Consider the following 25,518-nt stretch of genomic DNA (forward strand, 5'->3'; position numbering starts at 1 on the left):
GTAGTCCCCTTGTTTCTGGGTCTCATCAAAATTATGAGAATTACAAATTAAGTTACCCATAAGGAATTTAGAATAGTGCTCAGTACATGGACAGTGAGTGTTTAATAAATGTTAGCTGTTATTATCTAGGGCTCCTTCACTGGGGGGAAGGACCTGGGTTTTTGTCCCAAGGCAGGTCTTCCAGAACAATTACTCCAATACTCAAAGTAGGGCCAAGCTGTGTGAAGGATCTGTTGTTTTCCATGTTCCTGGAAGGACAGTTTAGTCTGCATACTGGTCCCATTTCTAGTCTCCCTGGGGAATGAGGTTGCTATCCTACGTCCAGGGGATTCTCTTTCCTCCCAACATTGGTTTCCCTTCCAAAACTACCCCTAATTCCCAGAAAGCTCACTCCCAAGTCTAGTTGGTACATCCACCCCACCCCCAACCCCATCCTGGTCTGAGTCCAGATGTTTTAGTGGCCTTTCTGATAGACCTGGAACTGCATAATTACATTGAAATTCAGAAGCAGCACACACTTTTTGGCACTGATGTCTTCAATTACCTTCAACAAGCACCTAGAACATGTAAAATCTGGTTCCTTTAAGTGCATTTAGCTCTTAACTATGTAGTCTGTTTTAGTTACTCAATTTGGATTAATTCAGATCCATCCTTAAAGGTTTAATGAAAAATAAATATTAAAATGGAAAATATTTGCATAACTCTGCAAATATAAACGTCTTGTGTGGATGATTGTTGCTACAGTATTAATATTAATTGTAATAACAACACTGCAACTTCCCAGGCAGGCGATAGAGATCAGCGGTAAGGCCGAAAGGAGCCAGACGGAAGAGGTCAGGGGAGGTGCCTCCAGCAAGACCGGCCCAGAAAAGGCGGGGCCTTAAGAATTGTATCCAAATCCCGCCCCTTGCTCAGCCCCTTTCGTCGGCGCGGCGTAGGCGGTTACCATGGCGATGACGTATAGTGGGCGGGGCAGGAGGGCGGGGCCATGGAGAGGAGGAGGAAGATGGCGGGAGGGCGGCACTGAGGAGACCTCGGCGGCGGCGGAGGAGGAGGAGAGAAGCTCAGCGCCGCGCCGCGCCGGGGCCCATGTGGGGAGGAGTCGGAATCGCTGTTGCCGCCGCCGCCGCCGCTGCCGCCTGTAACTGCTGGACCCGAGCGGGAGTGAAGGGGAAACGTCAGGATGAAGTTCGCTGAGCACCTCTCCGCGCACATCACTCCCGAGTGGAGGAAGCAGTACATCCAGTATGAGGTACCGGCGGCGGCCGGGGTGTGGGAGGACTCGGAGGGGCCACCGTGTCGCCAGTCCGATCTCCACGGCCGCCTTCCGCTCTTGCTGCCTCCCCGCGCCGGGCGGACTTTGACCCGGCGCCGCGGGGAGCCACTGCGGCATCCCCGCCGTGCCGGCCCCCTCCCGGGCCCGCTGACCTTCCCCTCCCCCGCAGCCCCGCAGCCGCCGGGGTAACGGATATGAAGGCAGTGGGCCGGGAGGGAGGCTCTGCCCCGCGGGGGCTGGGGCACGGCGGTGGGAGGGCGACCCACTGGTGGGGAAGTGGGGTATGAGGGCAGCCCGGGTCGCGGCGCTTCCGCGCTAAGCCCCTCATCCCAGTCACCGCGACCTCTCGTCCCCACCCTGGGGCGAGCACCCCCTCGGCAAGGTTAGTTCTGGGTTCTCTCTCCTTACCTCTCTCCCAGGAACCCTCCTGTTCCTAGATCAGCCCCTGCAGGGATTTCCGTCGTCCCACGGAGCCCCTCGGCTTTCCCCCACTTGCCCGCTGTTGACAAAGGCTTAGGAACAGGGTTGAAACTTGACTTAAATGTGTTGTCACATAGGCAGTGGTTACAGAAGGCAAACGTACTGTATAATCAACTATTCTGTTTCGATAATGAGACTCGTCTTTTCACAGATTGCATGAAGTATACAAAGTAATGACATCTCTGGTTTTGGCTCTTCTGTTGTTTTGGAAGGGAGTGAAGGGGAAAGAGGAAGGAGGAAAGAAGAGAGTTATTAACATTTTCAGGTTTTTTCCCCCTAAAATTTTGTGAACTAGGGGGAAAGTACTATATTGTAAACAAATGGACTTGAAACCATACCTGTGTGTTAACAGAAATCGTGCCCCCCGCCCCCCAATTCCTGTGCCAGCAGCTCCTGGAGAGTACTTAATAGATAGTGATAAGGAACCTTACCACTAATTCAGGGGAAAGTAAAGATGATGAACGCACGTACAGATTCCGAAGGTGAGATACCCGAAGGGCTGTAAGCATTGCCATAGGTTATTCTCAGTAGCTGGCAATTCAGCTCCTGGATAGAGAAAGGACTTGTCTATAATCTCCCGGAAGTCACAGCAGTGTTATGTGCAAGAACAAAGAGTATAAAATCAATATGAACGCAAATGTGCTAGCTAGATTTTATGAAGTAAAATATTTTAGTTCTCTGTTCAATTTCTATTTAAGTTCAGTGATGGGATGTTTAGGCAATAGCACATTAATTCATATAGCAGTTGTAATTATTGAAGAAGACAGAGAAAAGGATGTAGGTAGTAGGTTAAACAGAACCTTGGACGATTATAAAGTAAATTCAGCTTGTAATAACGCACAATATTTGATTATTGCCAGAAGTGAAAGGCCTAAGATTATTAATGCTTTTCTTGTCACTTAATTTTCTTACAGTGTTTTGTGGCTGCATTTAGAAGAATGAAATAAGGGACTGGCTTTCCAGCCTGGAGAGTTTTTGATTTATTGTTCCTAATAACATTTGGTCAGTTTTAAAACCTTGGCTAGAGTCCAGATGATGGTTTTTATTGAGAGGAGGGTATTGGGCTTTCATGTTTCTAGTAATTTTCAGCACCACTGCCAGTTCTTCAAAGAGGCATAGGACACAGCATGCTGAGGCAACGTCTTGCACTTGCTGTATAGTATGGCTTGCTTGATAGGGGCAGAAGTTATAGTGGCTGTATGCTGTTATTCATTTTAAGTATTACAGCACTTAACTGTTTCATAGCATTGTATTAATTTGGCATATCTGGGCTCGAAGTGGAAGCATTCGGTTTAGTCTGCAAACGCAATTACCTCTTGATTTGTAAGCTTTGTGGCTGGAATAGCCACAGCAATTCTGGGACTCCTCATTCACATAGTCCATTTGGATACTAGTCTTAAATGATTACTCCAGGTTGCTCATAGAGGGACAAAATTCCTGAGCTTATGTGTGTGATTGCATTATCTCTCCCCGGCCAATTATAAATAGTTTCATTTACTGCAGATAATTGAAATTTTATTCTGCAGAGAGTCCCTACTATGTGACTCCTGTCCTGGATAAGCTCTTTGTTTGGTAGGCAGAATTAAATAAGGGGCACTTTTCTTTGTGAATTGGAGCCATTAAAGACTTAAAAAAAATAGGGCTAGGATCTGTGAGTTGTATGTGGTTTCTTAAGAGCTTGGTGCTGTCCTTTAAACATACTTAAAGAGGCATAAATAAGAATATTTAGAGTCCAGAAATGTTGGCAGCTTAAAAATTTAGGGAGGGGAATGCATCATAAAAAATGTTAGCCTTTGACAGAGAAAAGAACCATCTTGTAAAGCAATAACACGTAGTCTCTCATGTATAAAGATGATGTTATTGAAACACTCTTAGTAGAACAGAAACCTGAATTTGTTTTTAGGCATGGGTGGTAAAATTTTGGTGTACTACTCCTGATTTCTAGCCTAGGGTGGTTTCTAGTTCGGTGAACCACTATGCTTTATCTTTGGGTTTTGTGTTATTTCACTATATTAAATTTTACTTGAAGTAAGCAGAGCATTACATAGAAGCTGACAATTTTGTTTCATACCTATAATTATATGTATTATTGTGCATATAGAGTCATACAATAAGTGCTAGTTCTTATATATGTTCGCCAGGAGACCCTGGGGACAGTCTTTTTGCCTTTCCAGGGCTCTTTCCTCCTCTATAAAGTAAGACTATAGGGCCATAGCTTTTCAAGGTTCATTGTACTTCTTAGGTTTTTTATTTAACTTCTGACAGTTTTTCTTCCTTGGATTGTTAAAATTATTTGTGTTAGTGACCCATCAATATCCTGAAAATTTTTGGAGTTTCTAATTTAAAAATAAATCGTGTAGTTCTTAGACTAGGTCTTCATAGGCAAAATAATAAAGCATAAAATACTAGGACAACATGGAGAACCATATAAAGAAAATCTGTTTGATTCATTTCTAAATAGTTTTTATAAGGAATAAACACAAGTGAGCATAGACTATTCCTGCTTCCCGTCGTCTATTTGAGTGTGAATCTTGGCATATAAAACAGAACATTAATAAATCCTTGTAAGGATACTTCTTAAAAAATTAGAATCAGATTGTGTATTTTAGAGTTCTGTTATTGATTAATCAAAATTAACTGAGACCAGTTTCAACTTAATAGATTAGTATGACCATGTTAATATTTTACAGAATATGAGCAAAAGAAGCAAATATGTTTGGTTCCTTAGGCTGCTGACTTGTTGTTTCTTCCCTAGGGCCCTGTGCTTCAGATTTGTTTTTATTTTTAGTGTATACTGTAGTTTTGTAAGATACTAAATTAAATGAGGTATCTAACTTTTAGGATTTTAGATTTTAAAGGAAATTCAGAGACTAACTCAGAGACTATCTCCTTGGTTTTTCAGGCAAGGAAACTAAGGTCAAGAGAGGTTAAGTCACTTGTCCAGGTCACATAGAGATAGCTGGTCTCTTGAGCACAGATGTTTAGGCATTGGGAGTCAGGTCCCCCAGCCTAGCTGTGTGACCCTGATTAAATCACTTTCTGTTTCTGGGCTTTAGCGTCTTGATCTATAATGAGAGCCAATTGGATTTGAGGGTTTCTAAGTCACAGCCCTATATTTTCTAAGGACCTATCTGTCTGTAAATTTCTGTATGTTTTTATGGTTTAATTATGTTTGATATATGAAGGGGAAAGAATTTGAAGGGCTATTATTAATAACATCCTTTTAAATTAATAGTGTCCTTTTAAAATTTTTTGAGGAGATTTTGATTTGTGAATGGAAAGCTGACCTAAAGAAACTCTTTTGTTTAACCTAACTTAAATAAACAGTGATGGCAATGGATTCATTTTTTGTTGCAGGGTTTGGGAGAGATTCTGCATAATTGCACATTCCTTATTTTTAAGAATAAGGAAAATTGCCTTAACATTGTCGTGATTTTCATTTATAGAACTCTCCCATGAGAACATATGTGTTGCAGGCTTCAGTTTCCCAAAGGTGTTGTGTTGATTAGTCAGGGTTAACTTGCCTTGCTGGGACTTGTTTGAAATTTCCAGTTTGGCCACCCAATGGGGCACAAACCACCCTTTTTCTTAGTGCTTCTGCAAATGAAAGTACAGAATAGCATATTTAAGATGATACTTGTAAGTGATTGTGTCAGTAAGATGCCTGACATTTACAAATGTTTCTTAAATGAGAAAATGAATGGTCATTAAGACAGAAAGGTATTACTGTTCATTATTGTTTTTGTGTAATGAAATGTGTTAGCTTAAGTATCCTGGAAAGATTATACTCGTCCATCCATCCCTGCAGGTTGGTTTTGAAACAGCCTTTGGGTGAAGGCCCAGATCATAAGAACCTAAGAATCTTATTTGTCCTGGGGTGACCATGAAAAATTAGTTCTGGCTTCAGATCTAGTTCTAATCTGGAAAGAGTGAGAGATTGACTGAGTTGTGCTGGCTAGGGGTTCCATAGATCCCCAAAGGAGATACCCCAAACTCCCATGGAGTAAGAGAAGATAGTATTGGAACTATTAGTTATAGTCATTTTTATACATAAGGCAAGGAAGAAATAAAATTTTACTAATATTTAGTAAGTGGATGATGTGATCTTGTTTAGGAGGTATTCTGAGGGAATTTTTCAGTTTACAGTCATAATCAAGATTCAAAATCAAGTGAATCCTGAAGGTTGAACTAGAATACTATATCACAAAAATGTTAAGATTTTTAAAAATAATGAAGCTTTTCAGTTATGTTGCTCTCTAAAAGTACTGTTATTGGATAATTTCTTAGATTAAAAATATTTTTATATGGCCCTGGCTGGTGTAGCTCAGCGGATTGAGTACGGGCCTGCGAACCACACAATCACGTTTTGATTCCCAGTCAGGGCACATGCCAGGGTTGCAGTCCTGTTCCCAGCAGGGGACTCATGAGAGGCAACCATACATTGATATTTCTCTCCTTCTCTTCTTCTCTAAAGGTAAATAAATAAAATCTTAAAAAATAAATAAATAAAAAATACCATAATTAAAAAATACTTTTATAGTATTCATAAATGAAAGGTGAAATTATTTTATCATTGTTTCATCTTTTTTTTAAAGATTTTATTTATTTAGTTTTAGAGAGAAGGTAAAGGAAGGAGAAAGAGAGGGAGAGAAAAGAGAAACATCAATATGTGGTTGCCTCTCACGCATCCCTTAATGGGGACCTGGCCTACAACCCAAGTATGTGCCCTAATTGGGAATCGAACCAGAGATCCTTTGATTTGCAGGCCAGCCCTCAATCCACTGAGTCACATCAGCCAGGGCTATGTCATTTTTTAATAACTTCTATTTAAAAAATTCTATGTTTTACAATATACACAGTTTTAGGATATAATTTATAAATAAATATATATGGAAGGTACACTGTACATCTCTTGTTTTAATAGGGATTTGACATAAAAAAAAGTTTGGAAGACTGCATAAGTTGTATGGCTCAATTGAAGCTGATTTGTGGGTTGCCTGGTATTTAACTGGCTTTTATGATTGAGAGAGCGCCAGAATTCACCAGGCTTCTTGCCCTTTCAGGTCTTTCCCTTGCCTAGTAACTGCTGAAGTAAGCCAGACAGACAAAGCTCATGAACATAAATACCTTAAAATTATTCATTAATTCAACCAATGTTTATGGGAGTTTTGCTGCTTGCTACAGGCTGATAGATTTGTTACCAGGTTCCAGATCTTTCATTGTCTTAAACGTAGAAAAAACAAAAAACAGTATTTTGTTTTTTCTATCTTAAACATAGAAAAAACCAGTATATCTTAAACATAGAAAAAATACTGTTTTTTGTTTTTGTATGTGTGTTTTTGGTTTTGTATTTTCAGTCAACATACTGTTTCAAAAATTAAAAATGGTGGAGAAAGGGAAGATTGCAGATTGAGATCTTGGAACATTGTTATAAATTTGGATCATTTGTGCAAATGATATGGCAGATTTGTTTTCTTGGTTTTCAAACTGTTTATGTTATTTACCTTGAAATCTAATTTATTTATGGGAGGAAATAGTTACTATTTCTTCCCATTACCAAGCAGGTGGGTATCTATAGGGATTGATTAAAAAATTCTTAAATAGTTATCTATTTATTAGAGGTCAGAGGAAAGTATAATTAACTTGCTTGTAAGTGTAACTTAACAATTTTGTTATCTCTGTAACAAGAGGGACAATCCATTGATTAAGAAAACATAGTCATCTCTTATTTATTGAGGATGATCTGCACTATTTAGAAAGACTGTATATACCAGGAATAGGAGTTAAAAGTCCATAGACCCAGTTCTGTCACTGACTATTCATAATTAATAAACAAGTAATTTTTTTAAAAGACTTTATTTATTTACTTTTATTTACTTTTAGAGAGAGAGAGAGAGAAACATCCATGTGTGAGAAAAACACCCATCGGTTGCCTCTTGCATTCCCCCAACTGGGGACCTGGCCTGGAACCTAGGAATGTGCCCACCCTGACTGGGAATCAAACTAGCCACCTTTTGGTTTGTGGGAGGACACTGAGTCACACCAGTCAGGGCAAACAAGTGATTTTTTTGAAGATTGAAGGGCTGAAATGTAATCAGACAGGACAGTGAGAAGTTTTTAGATTATTGTGTGAGTTACTTATTTAGGCTGAATTGGTAAAGTTGTAATTCACAGAGGACTTCATTTGCTTTGTGGGCTTTTTGTATACCTCAAAGCAGTGTTCATAAAATTTTTGGCCTTGGGACCACTTGAAACTCCTAATTATTAAAGGTTCCAATATCTACTGATACATGCTGTATTAGAAATTAAAACTTAGAAATCTTTAAAATACAAAGTATACCTACTCTCCATCAGAGACATGGCATATACCTCATGTAGCCTCTGGAAAACTCCACTGTGTACTCTTGAAAGAATGAGAGTGAAAAAAACTAGTGAACTTTACTAATTATTATGAAAGTACTAGTTCTGACCTTTTGGGTTCCCTGAAAAAGTTCCTGAGAGTTGCTGCCTTGGAGTTCAAGACTCCTATCAGAAAGTAGAGAGATGGCCTGAGAAAAAGCTCTCCAGTTTTAGGGAGCATTTAATAGAATAAGGGAATCCCACCGGTGAGGATTCTCTGGTTCCCCATACCCGCCCCCCTGCGGACTGTTGGCTCCCTGGGATTCCATTCTCTTTCTTTTGAACTTAATTAGTGGAAATGTGGTCAGTTTGTCATCAAGGAGAATGGAGTTAACATTTATTGGGAAGTTAGGAGCCAAGCGTCAGCTGCTTTACAACAGTTTTGCCAGGTAAATGATTTATTATTTGCATTTTACTGATGAGGAAACCTAGGCTCAGAGTATGGCTACATACCTAGTTAGTAACTAGGGCTAGAATTTGAAATCACACTTGTCATACTTTGGTGATCCTGCTTTCACATGGGAATTACAAAGGACAACATTGGTGGTATCAATGGCGATAGTATCAGCTGCTGTCTTTCGAGTGCTTACTGTGCTGGGTATATGGTAAGTACTTAGAAAACATTTTCTCTTTATAGCAAGATGTTTAGCTAGTTGTTAGCTTTGATAGGTTGGGAAAACTGAGTCTTAGAGCCATTAAGTAATTATGCTGATACTGCTAATTGTGGTTAGTAGAGGTGAGACTGTAGGAGTCCCTGCTCTTAATTCCATACACTTAGGTGTGGTCTGATCTGCTCACCAGCACCTGCTGAAGTAATGGCTGGACCGAGGAATTATGATAAGGCTTAAGGGGTTAGGTAGGGAGCGAGACTCAGGAACGTCAAAAAATCATTTAGCCATTCCTCTGAAACATGATCTGTGTTTGAATGTGAACACAGGTTATATGTTACCTGTATGTGAAGAGTACACCCCCTTCTCTTATGGCACACTATGAATCCGAAGTTGGGGCATATGCAGTATGACTGGAGAAGATCAGAATAGATATTAAAGCAATTCATTAAGGATTCTTGAGTGCCACCTTCCTTTTTTATTTTATAAAAAATAAAACAAGCCTTGGCTGGTATGGCTCAATGGATTCAGCACTGGCCTGTGAACCAAAGGGTCACTGGTTCGATTCCCAGTCAGGGCACACACGTGGGTTGTGGGCCAGGTCCTCAGTTAGGGGTGTACAAGAGGCATCCAGTCGATGTATTTCTCACACATCGATATTTCTTTCCCTCTCTCCCTCTTTCCCTTCCCATCTCTCTAAAAATAAATAAATAAAATCTAAAAATAAAATAATAATCATAATAACAGCAACCAATGTTAATTGTTTCTGGTGTGCCAGGCATTTTACATGTAATCCTTACCCTCTAAGGTAGATTTTTAAATTCCTATTTAAGAAGACATTGAATCTTAGATTGAACATGTTTCCTGTGGTCACACAAGCTGGTGAGTGGTAAAAAACAAACAAACAAAGCAGAATTCAGACACACCTGTGTCTGATTTGAGAGCCTGGATTCTTCACGTGGTACTTTGGTCAGGATCATGCAAAGGGCTGGAGTTGTAAAGATAAGAAAGACCCTGCCCTAGGGGAGCTCCTAACTTATGTGGCCTGCCAATCACAGTATTATGTTACAGAGGGATGGCCAATGGATTTTGCTCTGGAGATCAAAGGTATTTATCTCAGACGGCATCACAGAGGTGGTATTTGAACCCGGTACTAAAGATTGAGTAGTGTTTGATCACGTGGTAAAGAGGGCAAAGGGCACTGGGGGCAATCTAGGTAGACAGAGTAATGTTGCACAAAGGCACAGATAGGTGGAAGTGTGCAGCTTGGTAATGAAGTCTGGTTTAGTAGATGGGTGTCGGAGAGCTGATGGAGTGCGTTTGGAAAGGTGGACTGGAAGGGCTAAAATGGTGAAGGCCTCACATACCCTGCTGAGGAGTTTAAATGTTTCCTGGATGTGAACCCCCAAGGATTTTAAGGAAGAGGTTGGGGGCAGGAACAGTGCAAAGTGAGATGTGTCATTCAGATCTTGGAGGATGCGTTGGCAAGAGAAGACCAAAGACAGAAAAGCCAAATTGTTTAGGCAAAAATAATGAGGCCTTCAATTAATACCTTATTAATTAATTTTAATATGTACTTTCCCCACATTTTAACATCTGAAATCAGTATACATTTTATAATTAATGCTGTCTCGTGGGTTAATTGGCAGACTTTTCATTCTTAGAAGCACATAAAATAATGGAGTATATTAGTGGCATCTTAATGATGAAATACAATAGTAATAGTATATAATATTTATTGATGCCCTACTGTGCGTCAGGCAGAATAGTAGATACCTGTCAGCGCACAGAATCTGCCAGTGCGCTGCCATATATTTAGCAACATTTTTTTTAAGCTACAGAAAGTGACTAAAAGGCCATGTGTTCTGCCTGAGATGTCATTAAAGGATGAGAAACAGATTCAGAAGAACATGGTTTAAGACAGTGAATGAAGAAAACTAGACGTTCGTATCTGTCCTCTACACAGCGTGGCTAGAGCTCTGGAAATGAATTGCTTTGGTATCAATTTAGAGAAGTTTCTTATTTTTTTAGTTTTGTATATTCAGTGAGTGTGGATTTAGCCTTTTTTTTACTTAGTTTTATTTAACAAACTGAGATGTGGTAAGTGATAATGAAATTGAGATATTCTTACCGTTTTTCAAATTATTTTTAAAGATTTTATTTATCTTTAGAGGGGAAGGGAAGGAGAGAGGGAGAGAAATATCAGTGTATGGTTTTGTCTCGTTCGTCCCCTGCTGGCAACTGGCCTGCAACCCAGGCATGTGCCCTGACTGGGAATCAAACCACAATCCTTTGGTTTGCAGGCCCGCGCTCAATCCACTGAGCTACACCAGCCAGGGCTCAAATATTTTTAATAGGTATCAAAACTGTTGGTAATCAGGTTGAGTCACCACTACAGTTCATACATGTTTTATAAACTTTTCTTTTTGAGTAGAGTAAGCTTTTGCAACATGAGTGTTTCAAATTATGTTGTTATTAGATATTTGCTACCGAGATCTGCAGAAAGTTTTCTCTAGGATTTGTTTGCTTAGTATCATGCACATTAAAAAATTCAGTTCTTGATAGATTAGAAAATTAGAATAGAACTTGTAATAACTCTGTGAGCTTGGGCAAGGCATTTAGCCTTTCTATGCCACGATTTTCTTATCCTTAAACTGAGAATAATAATAATGCCTACTTTAGAGGGTCATGTGATGTTCTCTGAATTCAGTGAAATGAATTAATAAGTGGAAAGCACTTAGGACAGTAAGTATAACACTAGTATAGATACAGAGAGGGAATTCAGTGTGAGGGTTTCAAATTAGGGAAACTGGTAGAGAATAGCTACTTTAGGGGGTGATAAACTCTTGAAGTAAGATCTTAAGTATGCTGATTTCCTGTGTGAAATGTCTGTAAGTAGAGATAAATACCTGGAGTTTAAACAGTTGTATCAAATGTAAGACTTATAATTGAATCAGATATAAGACTTATAATTGAGATAATAATTAAAGAATTAACTCACTAAGGGAAAGTAGTGACAATGTAAACAGGTCAGTGAGAATGAGGATTGAGGATAGGACTTGGGATATAACAAAAGTCCTCAATTCCTTACCAGTCTTCATTGGTGAATTTTGAACATCAGTTGTCTCTTGCTAACTTTATTCTGGGTTTTAAGAAGTTAATCATTGAGGCAACACATGTGTACTTTTCATTTGAGAGATTTGGCTATTAACAGGAATAGAATAGAACCTTTAGGAATGAGTAGAATAAAGGAAGAAGTTCTTTGAGGATATGGGATCTATTCAGATTTGAAGGCAGTAGAGCAAGTAGCTTTCATTTCATATTAACATTTTTTAAGATTTTACTTATTTATTTTTAGAGAGAGGAAGGGGAGAGAAACATCACATGCCCCAGCTGGGGCCCTGGCCCGCAACCCATGTGTCCTGATTGGGAATCAAACCTGCCACCTTTCGGTTTGCAGGTCAGCACTCAATCCACTGAGCTACACCAGCCAGGGCTAATTCTTATAAATTTTTGCTTTAAGTGTATTTCCCTCACTGTATGAGCTGTGAGAATTTTAAAAAGCTATTTTATTTCTCTGAACTTTAATTTTCTTGTGTGTAAAATGGAGATAATATTGGCCTCTCGAGGATATCGTAAGAATTGCATATACTATATGAAAGTGTTAGGAAGGACCTGACCTATAGAAGGCACTTTTCAGTAGGTCAGCCATTACGTTTTATCTTCATTAAAAGTAAGCCAGAGGAGTAACTTTTATTCATTTATTAAGTAGACATTTATTTTAGTGTGTTGGTACTCATTCTTTAACACAAGACCCTCTTTCAGTGTTGTGAAAATTCTTGGAAACCAAACCATGGGAGCTGGACTTTTAGAATCCATTGCTTGAGAATTTCCATTCTGATAAAGTGAGTTACTATATTTTATAGATTCTGAGATGCACATTTCCCCATTCCACATTCTAATAACTTCGAACTTGGGATTCATCATACAGATGTCATAGTTTAATTGGTGATGTTTTTCTCCCCTAAGGTACATAAAATAATGGTGTGTCTTACAATTAACCAAATCAAAAGATGATAGTATTTGTTAAGTACAAATATCTTTAATATTTTGACAAGTAGTAGTGTATTTATGGGAAACATTATTTAGCCTATATTTTATAGATTCTGAGATGCACATTCTAATAACTTTGAACTGTTAGTTCAAAGAATATCCAGAGATATTCTTTGAGAAAGAATATCCAGTTTATTAAGGTTTTGCAATATTGAAATCGGAATGGTGAAGTGGTCTGAGACCCATGGATTAGAAACACTTTTTAGAGGCATATGGGAAACAACATCGCAGAACATTTGGATTTTTTTTTTTGTTGTTTTCATTCAGATAAACTGACAAACTGTTACTAAGGGAAGTGAGAATTTATGTTGCAATAACTTTACATTTGGGCAAAATCCAACATGTTTTACCAACCTGTGTAAACTATTATATGTTAAAGAGAGCTGGAAGCCAGTAGTGCTAAGAATGTTTCTTGGGACTGGTAAGTGAATGAAGTTTGAATTTTGTTTAGAAATAAAAGGTAATGAAAATTTGGAAAAAAAAGAAAGGACTTTGCATTTTGATATTTCATGAAACTGTAAATGCTATAAAATAATTGAATAAAATAACAATAGCTGACACTTAAAAAACCAATTGATATGCTTATTTTGGATATTTAGGTTTTGCATTACAAAGTCTGTGGAATTTACAGAAATATTTTGAATTTGTACTGTGCTAGACACCATGTTCTATAAAAATTGAAGCAGGATTGCTCTACCTCAGAGAATTTACAGCCGTTTCCATAATAAATAAATGTAAGAATGAGATTTAATTAGTTAGAAGTGAGCATTTGTTATCAGCTTTATTTTATTGTCAGAAGAGGTTTGTTAGACAAGGAAGATGCTGATTTATTCTTCTGTCAGACCCGCTTCAGCTCAGAAGTGTGGCTGTATAACTTCTCAAGGGCATTCAGGGTAAGGTAAATTACAGTGTTGGTGGCTTTGACGTATGGGAATGCAGTTTTGCTTTTTATTGCTAAAATAAATCACTTACTTGAAATTGTCATAGTTTTCCTTTCCATAATTTTGTGTCTTTATAGGGATAAAAATTTTAGCTGCTTTAATCAAGATAAGCCAAAGATGTTGGTTATGATCTGATAATGTGTACATTCTGTGATATGAAAATAAATCTTTCTCAAATCTGGTCTTTGTGTATTAATTATCTACTGCTATATAATAAATGACCCCAAAACTTAGCAGCTTAAAACAGTAAAAACATTTATTATCTTAAATTGTTTCTGTGTGTCAAGAGTTTGGAAGCAGCTTCCCTGGTGGTTCTGGCTCAGGGTGTTTGTGAGGTTGCAGTCACGATGACAGCCGGGGTCGCATTCGTCTACAGGGTGAGGATGTGATTTTAGGATGGCTCGCTCAAATGGACTGCAGATTTGTGCTGGTTGTCTTCAGGCCTCAGTTCCTTACCCTGTGGACCTCTCCATTGGGCTGCTTCAGGTTTTTTAACTGGCTTCCCCAGAGTGTGTTATCCCAAGACAGAGCAAGATGAAAACCACAGTGTTTCTTACGAACTAGCCTTGTAAGTAGTACCCTGACATTACTGCAGTATTCTGTAGGCTATACAGATCAGCCCTACATAGTATGGGAGGGGATTGCACAAGCACACTACTTACTGCCTGGTAGGCAGATTATAAGAGTTAGGGTTGTAGCCACCTTGCTTATACTTGTATAAAAGAGGTGAATTGTAAATATTTCTAGATTATTTGGATATTATTATTAAGGAAGTTGCTAAGCTTTATTCATTCATTGGACATTATTGGGTATCTGTGCTGTGCACTATAACCAGGGTATAAAGAAACACAATTGACCCTTGAACAACATGGGTTTGAACTGTATAGGCCCACTTGCATGTAGATTTTTTTAAAATCCTCACCCAAGGATATGTTGTTTTAGAGAGAGAGGAGGCGGGAGAGAGAAAAATCAATGGGAGAAGCATCGATTGGTTTGCTCCCGTACAGATTCTGACTGGGGATCAAACCTTCAATCTAGGTGTGTGCCCTGACTGGGAATCAACCCCACGACCTTTTGGTGTACAGGATAACACTCCAACCAACCGAGCCACCCGGCCTGGGCTGGATTTTTTTCAGTAAATACTGTCAGTGTATTAACTCTTCCTTATGACTATAGTACTTTGTGAAGAATTAAGAACTGAAACATAACTCTGCAGGAATGGCCAGTAGAGGGCCAAATGGTGCCACAGCCGCTGTGTGACATGTGTTTTGTGGTATTTCACATTCTATTAACTAACATTCTTTGAGCATCTTTTGTGTTCTAAGCACTGATCTAAGTACTCTGCATGTATCCTCATATAATCGTGAGTCATAGTTAATGTAAGCATTTGTGATTTAAGAGATTTTCATTTTCACAGCAGACCTGTGAGGCATGTGCAGTCACCATTCCTATTTTACAGACAAGGGCACTGAAGTGCAGTGCAGTTCATCTGCCCGAGCTAATAAATGGTAGAGTTGGCTTTCATACACATTGTCTGACTGTGTGGCTCTTAGCCACGCTACTCTGCTGCCTCACGTAGAGCGAGGTAGGAGGGGAATTACATCACATCTGACACAAAGGCATACAGGTATTCCAGATGCAGAGGGCCAGGTATATTGGCAGTCATATTACTAGTTGAGATGTTGTCTCTGCAGACATATATTTTCCTGTCATGTTAATCTTGTTGGTTGAATAGTATTGGTTTTGTGGTTGTATTTGGATTTAATTTGTAAGATATTACTATTTTATGAGTTATAAGCATGAAGAGTTTTTTCCTAGTTTCCATGTATTTCAATAACATTATAGCAAAAATAACACTCAGAGATGCTGATGAACAGGATTATTTTAAATCCTTTGGAAATCAAAGAAATCTTTTGTAACAGACATGAATATGTATTGATTTCACTTATTATATAAATTCAGAGTTTCATATAAAGTATTGGATTTCTTTGAGGTAAAACAGCAAGGATCTAGGAAACTCTCCAAATTTGTTGCTTTTTGTATCTGGATGTATTCCCCCTATCCCAGGCAGGTGACCTGGGTGGCTTGTAGACAGTCCTTAGGTAATGGACAATATGGACAATACTTGTAGGCTTCTTGCCCCCCCAGTTCCCAACTGGAGGCTATTCTTTTGTCATAGGCATAGAATAATAGCCTATTTATGGAGTTCTCTAGAATCTATTACTAGAAAAAAACATAGAAGGCCTTTTATTCAGGTGAAAACTCAAGTAGTAAGAAGTAAAAAGTTATCTATGATTTCACTGACGGTTGTCTTGTTTTAAATGAAGTTATGATTCAGTTTTATAATCAAAATGAGACTATCATTTTTCTCTTTATAAAATTTTAATCATTTTAAAAACAATTTGGTAAGCTTTCCTTTTGCAAATGTAATTCCTTTTCATTATATGTCAGAGGTTCTTTCTACTTTGTGTGCTCTTTCAGTCGTCTTTAAAGCAATTTTCTTGAAAGAAGAAACCTTTTGAATTTAAAAATTATTTATTGAGCTCCTGCTATGTATAAGTCATTCTGCTGGTCATCGATGGTTTATTTGGTTCCTTATCAGATCATTTCATTTTTGTACACATGGGCCCGGTGTGCTTCAGAAGTACAAAAACTTCATTCAGACATTTGCATCTTCTGATACCTGCTTCCATGATAGATTTATTTCCTTAAGTATTCTCTGGCTGGATTTATTTGTTTTTATATTTTTCTATTTCTAGCTATTTGTTCTAAGCAGTGTATTCATTTACTGTTGTAAAGTATCCTAAGGAGAAACTGTACTGTAACCACCAGTCTGCAGCTGTATAGGACTTTAAAATTCTATTCTCTAAACTGAAATAAAGACTTTCTGATGTTTGGTAAGATCTTCTGGTCTAACTTCTTTGTTTTAGATGATGTCAGTGGTCTCTGAGGCATCTATACATTTTTCCTAAAAGAAGTCCTGTATCTTTGCTGTATTTACTTAGTGCTTTTGTACCACAAATAAATGTAAAGGTCAGTAAACATGGGGCTGATCTTCATATGTAATCTTAGAAAAGCTTGGCCCACTAATAAATGTTTTATCCAAAAAGATTTCTGTTTGGGTATGTTTCTGTCACCACTTCTCACACCAGATGTAGTTCTTTTCTTGTTTTCTTTCTTTTTTGATGCCAACAGCCATTTCTCCAACACCAACTATGTGTCTAATATTTCAGTTCAATTCTGATACTAACTGTCCAAGAGTTAGCACAGACTCCACTGCGCGTAAGGGCTTAGACCCACAAGACGACTTAAGATGCCACCTGAAAGTTGGGTCCCAAGCTACCGACTTTTCTGCCTGGCTGATTATAAGTTTTGGGGTTCCCACCCCCCAGGGTTAAATAATTTGCTAGGATGACTCACAAGCCTCATGAAAGTGCTCAACTTACTATTAATTTATTAGCAAACATGCAACTTAAGGAACAGCCAAATGGAAGAGGTGCACGGGACAAGGTATGGGAACGGGGTGGAACAGAGCTTTCATGCCCTTCCCCAGAATCAGTGTGTGCATCACCGTGGAAACCCTTTGAACCCTGAAGTCTGTTAGGGTTTTTATGGAGGTTTTTATTACATGAGCATGATTGATTAAATCTTTGGCCATTGGCAATGAACTCAGTGTTCAGCCATTCTCCCTTCCTCAGAGGTCTGGGGTGGGACTGAAAGTTTTAACCCTTTAATTGGGTTGTTCATTTGTCTGGGGACCAGCCCTCAACCTGAAGCTATTTGGGGCTCTCCCCACCACCCCTCCACCATGAGCCATCTCATTAGTATGCAGAAGATAGTAAATTTCAAGGATTCAGAGCTTTGTGTCAGGAACCTGACATAAGGAGCAAATTTTTTTTTTAATAAAACACTTGTATTACTGTATTGCCTTAAATTCTACATAGTGAATCTTGTTGAATATTTTTGGATATAAGCATGTGTGAAATTTACATTTTTATACATAATTTTCCTACAAAATTTATTTTAAGCTTCTCTCATGGATATGTTTATTGATTTTAGAGAGGGAAGGGGGAAAGAGGGGGAGAGAAAGAAACCTAGATGAGAGAAACGTTGATTAGTTGACTCCCTTACATTCCCTGATGCTCCCTGACTGGGGATTGAACCTACAACCTAGGTATGTGCACTGACCGGGAATCGAACCCCAGTTTTTGGTATACAGGATGATGCTCCACCCAACTGAGCCACCTGACCCAGGCCCCTACAAAATTTTCTATCAAATGTGGGTTAAAATGAACAGAAATGCTTTAATTTTAAAATTCTCTTGTTTTTTTTGAAATCTTTTACTGTACATGGTCAGGCTTGTTCCTTGGTCAGTCATGGAACCTAATAGGTTGCTAATATGAAGCAGTGATGAATTTACTAGGGAAGATACAGAGTGGGTTACCCTGGAGGTGTGTTTCCTGGTTTTTGGAGTTTGTTTTATTTTGTTTGTTTATTTTCTTCATATGCTTGAATGACTCAGGCTTGTGGTTCTGGTGAAGGATGACTTTGTTCTCCAAGGGGACATTTGGCAGTCTCTGGAGCCATTTTTGGTTGTCACAACGTTGGTGGGGAGGTTGCTGCTGATATCTAGTGAATCCCTTGTACTCAACCCTTGTACCAAGGTTGAGGGAAGCTGGTGGCCAATTTAGGAGCCACCAGTAGTTAGGAGGTGTTTGAAGCTGTGGGACTGGACACAGTCACCTCAGCTGATGTCCAGCTCTTCAGCTCTGGAGCCTATCCACTTAATTAATTCTACCATTTTGATAGATATGAGAAATGTTTCTCATTCCTGTCCCCAAACACTTAAAGAGGCCACAGTGTGACTCCTGGCCAAGATGAAGGTGTATGTAGGCACACTGTGCCTCCCCGCACAACCAAAATAGGTACAACAAAAATTTAGAAACAAAAAAATAACCAGTACTGATGGAAAACTGAACTGTATGGAAGTCTGACAACCAAGGGGTTAAAGATGAAACATTCATCGAGACCAGTAGGAGGGGTGGAGTTCGGTGGAGAGGACTTGCAGCAGCAGATTGTGGATAAGCACAGTGCACAAGGTGGCTGGAGGACTGGACAGGCCCACATTTGCATGCAGATAAACCAGGAGAAACTGGGAAGTGACAACCGGGGTCCCAGCGTGGGGAAATAAAGCCTCAAAGCACCGATTGAAAACACCTGTGGGTGATGAGGTTCCGGGAGAGACACCCAGCCTCACAGGAGAGTTTGTTGGAGAGATCCACAGGGTCCTAGAACGTACACAAACCCACCCACATGGGAATCAGCACCAGAAGGGCCCAGTTTGCTTGGGGAAATCAGGGGAAAGGACTGAAATCTGAGAGAGAGCACAGCAAGAGCCATTGTTCCCTCTCGGACCCCTGTCCCACATATAGCGTCACAACCCAGCAACTGGATAGCCCCACCCAGGTGAACACCTAAGGCTCTGTCCCTCATAAGTAACAGGTACGCCAGGACAAAAAAAATGGCCCAAACTAAAAATGGCCCAAACCAATAGTGATGGGAAAGAAACTGGGACTCAAATCAATGGAGTGGACCAGCAGGAAGAAAGAAACAACCAAACAGAAAAGAAGAAACAAAAGTTCAAAGAAATGAGGAGAGGCTTAGGAACCTCCAGGACATCTTTAAACATTCCAACATCTGAATTATAGGGGTACCAGAAGGGGAAGAGCAACAAGTAGGAAAGATATTTGAACAAATAATGAAGGAGAGCTTCCCCATTCTGGCAAAGGAAATAGACTTCCAGGAAGCCCAGAGTCCCAAAGAAGTTGGCCCCAAGGCACGTGATAATTACATTAACCCAGATTAAAATGCAGGAGAGAATCCTACAAGCAGCAAGAGATAAGGAGACAGTTATCTGCAAAGGAGTTCCTATGTAAAGGAGTTCCTATCAGACTGTTAGCTGATTTCTCAAAAGAGACCTTACAGGCAAGAAGGGGCTGGAAAGAAGTATTCCAAGTCATGAAAGGCAACAACCTACATCCAAGATTGCTCTATCCAGCAAAGCTTTCATTTAGGATGGAAGGGCAGATAAAGTGCTTCTCAGATAAGGTCAAGTTAAAGGAGTTCACCATCACCAAGCCCTTATTTTATGAAATGTTAAAGGGACTTAAAAACATGTACAGTAAAATGTCAGCAAACTCACAATTATTAACAGCCATACCTAAAACAAAAATAAAAACAAACTAAGCAAACAACTAGAACAGGAACAGAAACACAGAAATGGAGATCACATGGAGGGTTAGCAACAGGGGAGTGGGAGGAGGAGAGAGGGGGGAAAAGTACAGAGAATAAGTAGCATAGAGGGTAGGTAGAAAATAGACAGGGGGAGGGTAAGAATAGTATGGGAAATGTAGAAGCTAAAGAACTTACAAGTATGACCCATGGACATGAACTAAAGGGGGGGATTATGGGTGGGAGAGGGTGTGCAGGGTGGAGGGGAGTGAAGGGGGAAAATGGGACCACTGTAATAGCATAATCAATAAACTATACTGAAAAAAAAAAAGACCATAGTGCATCCTTCCAAATTCCTTAATAAGGTTATTAGTTGATTTCCTGGTTTGGAGAAAAAAATCAATAAAACCTTTACTATCTTTATAGTCCTGGACTGGTATGAAGGACTTTCTAGACCTCCACTGAAAAGTATTTCTATCCAAGATGGAAAGAATTCTGGAGATTATCTACACAGCAGTGTGGATGTACTTAACACTACTGAAGTGTACACTTGAAAATGGTTAAGATGGTAAATTTTATGTTATGTATATAACAATTTAAAGAATTTGTATGAAGTGTTTCGTATTTGCTTATGTGGTGTTCCATTGTATTCCTCTAGGACCGTTGTTCTCAGTTTCTATAATGATTATCTTCTAGTCAGAGAGTTTATAGTATTTCAGGTGATAACTGTACTCTTTTGAAATGCCCCTTAATGTTTAAAGTGTACAAATTAGACCTTGTTTTAAAGATTAGACAGTAATGAATTGGTATGAAGATACAGTATTTTTATTTCAGCTTATTAAAGTTAATGAAAGTATTTCACTAAATTCTTGATTTAGGGAATCATATGTAGTCATTGTGTGGATATTGTAAAATAAGTAGTTATTTAACTTCAAACGCTTTTAGTATAAAGATTACTCAATTCACATATTCTTTTTATTTCTTCCTCATAGGCTTTCAAGGATATGTTGTATTCAGCTCAGGACCAGGCACCTTCTGTGGAAGGTAAGATGTATTAACTTCTATATGTAGTCACATAAAATCTCTTTTTAAGGAAAGATATTTTTAACGGTGTATTTTTCCCTCTTCCCCTCCCCCGTCCAGCACCCCCCACTCTCTCAGGCAATACTCCTACCATTGTTTATGTCCATTGGTCACGCATATAAGTTCTTTGGCTACTCCAGTTCCTATACTGTACTTAACAACCCTGTGGCTATTCTGTAACTACTGATTTTTACTTCTCAGTCTTCTCACCTCTTCACCCATTCTCCCATACCCCTGTCTCATCTGGCAACCATTAAAAAGCTCTCTGTATCCATGATCCTGTCTCTGTTCTTCTTGTTTGCCTTATTTGTTTTTTAGATTCAGTTGTTGTTAGATATGTATTTGCTGACATTTTATTGTTCATTGTTTGATCTTCTTTTTCTTAAGTAAGTCCCTTCAACATTTCATATAATAATGATTTGGTGATGGTGAACTCTAGTATTTTCTTGCCTGGCAAGCTCTTTATCTGTTCTTTGATTCTAAATGATATCTTCATCTGTTCTTTGATTCTAAATGATAGCTTTGCTGGGTAGAGCAATCTTGGCTTTTCCCTGCTTTTCATGACTTTGAATATTTCTTACCCATTTCTTACCTTCTAGCCTGCAAAGTTTCTTTTGAGAAACCAGCTGATAAGTCTTATGAGAACTTTCCTTTAGGTAACTAAGTGCTTTTCTCTTGCTGCTTTTAAGATTCTCTCTTTATCGTTAACCTTTGACATTTTAATTATGATGTGTCTTGGAGTGGGCCTCTTTGCATCCATCTCGTTTGGGACTCTGTGCTTCTTGGACTTGCATGTCCATTTCCTTCATCAAATTTGGGAAGTTCTCTTTTATAATTTTTCCAAATAGAGTCCCAATTTCTTGCTCTTTCTTTTCTCCTTCTGGCACACCTATGGTGCGAATGTTGCACTTCTTCAGTTGTCCCAGAAACTGCTTACACTAACCTCATTTTTTTGGAGTCTTTTTTCTTCTTATTGTTTTTTTTTTCTTCCTTATTTTCCAAATCATTGATTTGATTCTCGGATTCATCCACTCTATTGTTGTGTCCCTGTAAATTGTTCTTTATTTCAATTAGTTTATCCTTCATTTCTGATTGGGTCTTTTTTATGCTGCGAAGGTCCATACTAAGTTCCTTGAGCATCTTCATAACCAGTGTTTTAAAGTCTGCATCTGATAGATTGCTTATCTCCATTTTGTTTAGTTCTTTTTCTGGAGTTTTGATCTCTTCTTTCATTTGAGCCATGTTTCTTTGTCTCCTTGTTTTGCAGCCTCCCTGTTTTGCTTCTATGTGTTAGGTAGAGCTGCTTTGATTCCGTGTCTTGTTAGTTTGGCTTAATGTAGTAGGTGTCCTGTAGGGTGCAGTGGTACATCCTCCCCTGTCACCCAAGCTGGGTACTGAAGGTGTGCCCTTTTTGGGGGCTGAGTACAGCATCCTTTTGTAGTTGAGCCTTGGTCGCTGTTGGCAAATCAATGGGAGGGATTTATCCAGGCCAATCTGCTGCAAGGATTGGCTGTGACCACTGACCACTAACTTCCTCCCTCCGTGGAGGATCAGCTGTGCAGGGGTAGAGTGTTGGTGTAGCTGTCCACTGGGTGCTCTGGCCCTGGGGTTTGCTAGGTGGTGCAAATGTCAGCACCCACCTGTTTTGCCCTGAGTCACCCTGCCTGAGGTATAAAGCAATCTGAGAAGGCTGCTACTTGTGCTGGGCTTGGAGACTCCCAGGCAAAGCCAAGCTGTGAATCTAGGCTGGCTGCTGCTGGTGCCAGGCCTGGGTCTCACTGAAGCCAGCTGTTGCTTATTTAAGAGGATTTGGGAAGTTGTGCAGTACAGCCAAGACCAGCCATTCATATGGAAAAGCAGCTTGGATGGTAATTTGGGTGAGGTGGAGTCTGGGTATCTCCATGTTGGATCAAACAGTGTTACAGTGTTGGCCAGATTGATGGAGTCTCAGATATGGCACCAGCCTGCCTGCTCGGTAGCTCTGCAAGAGGAGGGCTCAGAAAAGGGACAATGGCCTCTGCTCACCCTGCTGCCAGACAGTTTAGCTTCTCCCAGTATGCCACTGGTGCCCTTCAAGCCACCACCCCAGTGCCTGGAGCTCAGAGGGAATGACTCTGAATAGGTGAGTCTGTGTGTGGGTTCTTTAGGAGGAACTGCTTGGGGCTCCAGCAGTTTTTTACAGTGACTCAATTCCCACTGTTTTGTGCAGCCAGAACTTGTGGGGACTTATCTTCCTGACACTGGAACCCAGGTGTGGGGCTAGGACTCCTCACTCCTGAGATGTCTCTCCTGAATTTTTATCCACTGCATGTGGGTGTGGGACCAACCTGTTCCACTTCTGCACCCCTACTACCTGTGGATGGATTTGGTTTCTTTGATTCTGTATTTGTCAGACTTCCATTCAACTCAATTTCTGATGGTTCTGAGTGATGGTTCTGTATTTTAGTTGTAACTTTGGTGTAGTTGTGTGAAAAAGTGAGCCTTGTCTGCCTACACTGCAGTGTTGACTGGAAGTCCCTTTTCATTTTTTTAAAATATATTTTATTGATTATGCTATTACAGTGGTCCCATTTTCCCCCTTCACTCCCCTCCACCCTGCATACCCACTCCCACCCACATTCTCCCCTTTAGTTCATGTCCATGGGTCATACTTGTAAGTTCTTTAGCTTCTACATTTCCCATACTATTCTTACCCTCCCCCTGTCTATTTTCTACCTACCCTCTATGCTACTTATTCTCTGTACTTCCCCCCCTCCTCCTCCCACTCCCCTGTTGCTAACCCTCCATGTGATCTCCATTTCTGTGTTTCTGTTCCTGTTCTAGTTGTTTGCTTAGTTTGTTTTTATTTTTGTTTTAGGTATGGCTGTTAATAATTGTGAGTTTGCTGACATTTTACTGTACATGTTTTTTCTCTTCTTTTTCTTAGTAAGTCCCTTTAACATTTCATAAAATAAGGGCTTGGTGATGGTGAACTCCTTTAACTTGACCTTATCTGAGAAGCACTTTATCTGCCCTTCCATTCTAAATGAAAGCTTTGCTGGACAGAGCAATCTTGGATGTAGTCCTTGTCTTTCATGACTTGGAATATTTCTTTCTAGCCCCTTCTTGCCTGTAAGGTCTCTTTTGAGAAATCAGCTGACAGTCTGATGGAAACTCCTTCGTAGGTGACTGTCTCCTTATCTCTTGCTGCTTCTAGAATTCTCTCCTTCATTTTAATCTTGGCTAATGTAATTATGATGTGCCTTGGTGTGTTCCTCCTTGGGTCCAACTTTTTTGAGACTCTCTGAGCTTCCTGGACTTCCTGGAAGTCTATTTCCTTTGCCAGATTGGGGAAGTTCTCCTTTATTATTTGTTCAAATATCTTTTCCACTTGTTGCTCTTCTTCTTCCCTTCTGACACCCCTATAATTCAGATGTTGGAACGTTTAAAGATGTCCTGGAGGTTTCTAACCCTCTCCTCATTTTTCGAATTCTTATTTCTTCATTCCTTTCTGGTTGGACATTTCTTTCTTCCTTCTGGTCCACTCCATTGATCTGAGTCCCAGTTTCCTTCCCATCACTATTGGTTCCCTGTACATTTTCCTTTATTTCACTTAGAGTAGCCTTCATTTTTTTTCATGTAATTTGCAACCAAATTCAACCAATTTCTGTGACTCTGATCACCAGTGCTTTGAACTGTGCATCTGATAGGTTGGCTATCTCTTTGTCATTTAGTTATATTATTTCTGGAGCTTTTATCTGTTCTTTAGTTTGGGTCATTTTTTTGGTCTTGATGTGCTTGTTAGGTATGAGGGGTGGAGCCTTAGGTGTTCACCAGGGCGGGGCTATCCAGTTGCTGGGTTGTGACGCTGTATGTGGGGCAGGGGTCTGAGAGGGAACAATGACTCTTGCTCCACTCTCTGCTAGTTTTCAGTCCCTTCCACTGCTTCCCGTAAGCAAACTGGGCCTTTCTGGTGCTGGTTCCCGAGTGGGTGGGCCTGTGCACGTTCTAGGACCCTGTGAGTCTCTCCAACAGACTCTCCTGTGAGGCTGGAACTCTCTCCCGGCACCTCAACCACCACAGGTATTTTCGATCTGTGTTTTGAGGCTTTATTTTTCTGTGCTGAGACCTTGGATTTCGAGGTCTGTCTCACTCCCCAGTTTCGCCTGGTTTATCTGCATGCGAATGTGGGACTGCCCAGTCCGCCAGCCACCTCGTTTGCCATGCCCCTCCATAATTTGCCACCTCACTGGGTCCGCCTGCCACTGCTTTGCTGAGACTCCTGTTTGCCCGGCCACCTGACTCCGCCCCTCCTACCAGTGTGGATGAGTGTGTCAATCCTTGGTTGTCGTATTGTCGTACTTTCATACAGTTCAATTTTCCATCAGTACTGGTTGTTATTTTGTTT

At 39.9% G+C, this 25,518-nt stretch overlaps 1 protein-coding gene across 2 annotated transcripts in view; it reads left to right on the top strand.

Moving 5' to 3' along the window:
• The first annotated feature begins 978 nt into the window (after positions 1-978).
• The window catches only part of XPR1 (xenotropic and polytropic retrovirus receptor 1), a 135,905-nt gene continuing 111,365 nt past the window's right edge, over positions 979-25,518 (top strand). Inside the window, exons 1-2 of one of the 2 annotated variants that reach the window (XM_037145639.2) lie at positions 979-1,252; positions 21,041-21,092. In XM_037145639.2, the coding sequence (XP_037001534.1) occupies positions 1,184-1,252; positions 21,041-21,092 (121 nt within the window). In that variant the 5' untranslated portion in view covers positions 979-1,183. Of the gene's footprint in view, positions 1,253-1,547; positions 1,659-21,040; positions 21,093-25,518 lie in introns of those variants that run through there. The other variant, XM_037145640.2, reaches the window with a different exon arrangement.

Source organism: Artibeus jamaicensis, unplaced genomic scaffold (genome assembly GCF_021234435.1).
Source record: "Artibeus jamaicensis isolate MK-2021 breed Jamaican fruit bat unplaced genomic scaffold, CSHL_Jam_final contig_327, whole genome shotgun sequence".
Lineage (NCBI taxonomy): Eukaryota > Metazoa > Chordata > Mammalia > Chiroptera > Phyllostomidae > Artibeus > Artibeus jamaicensis.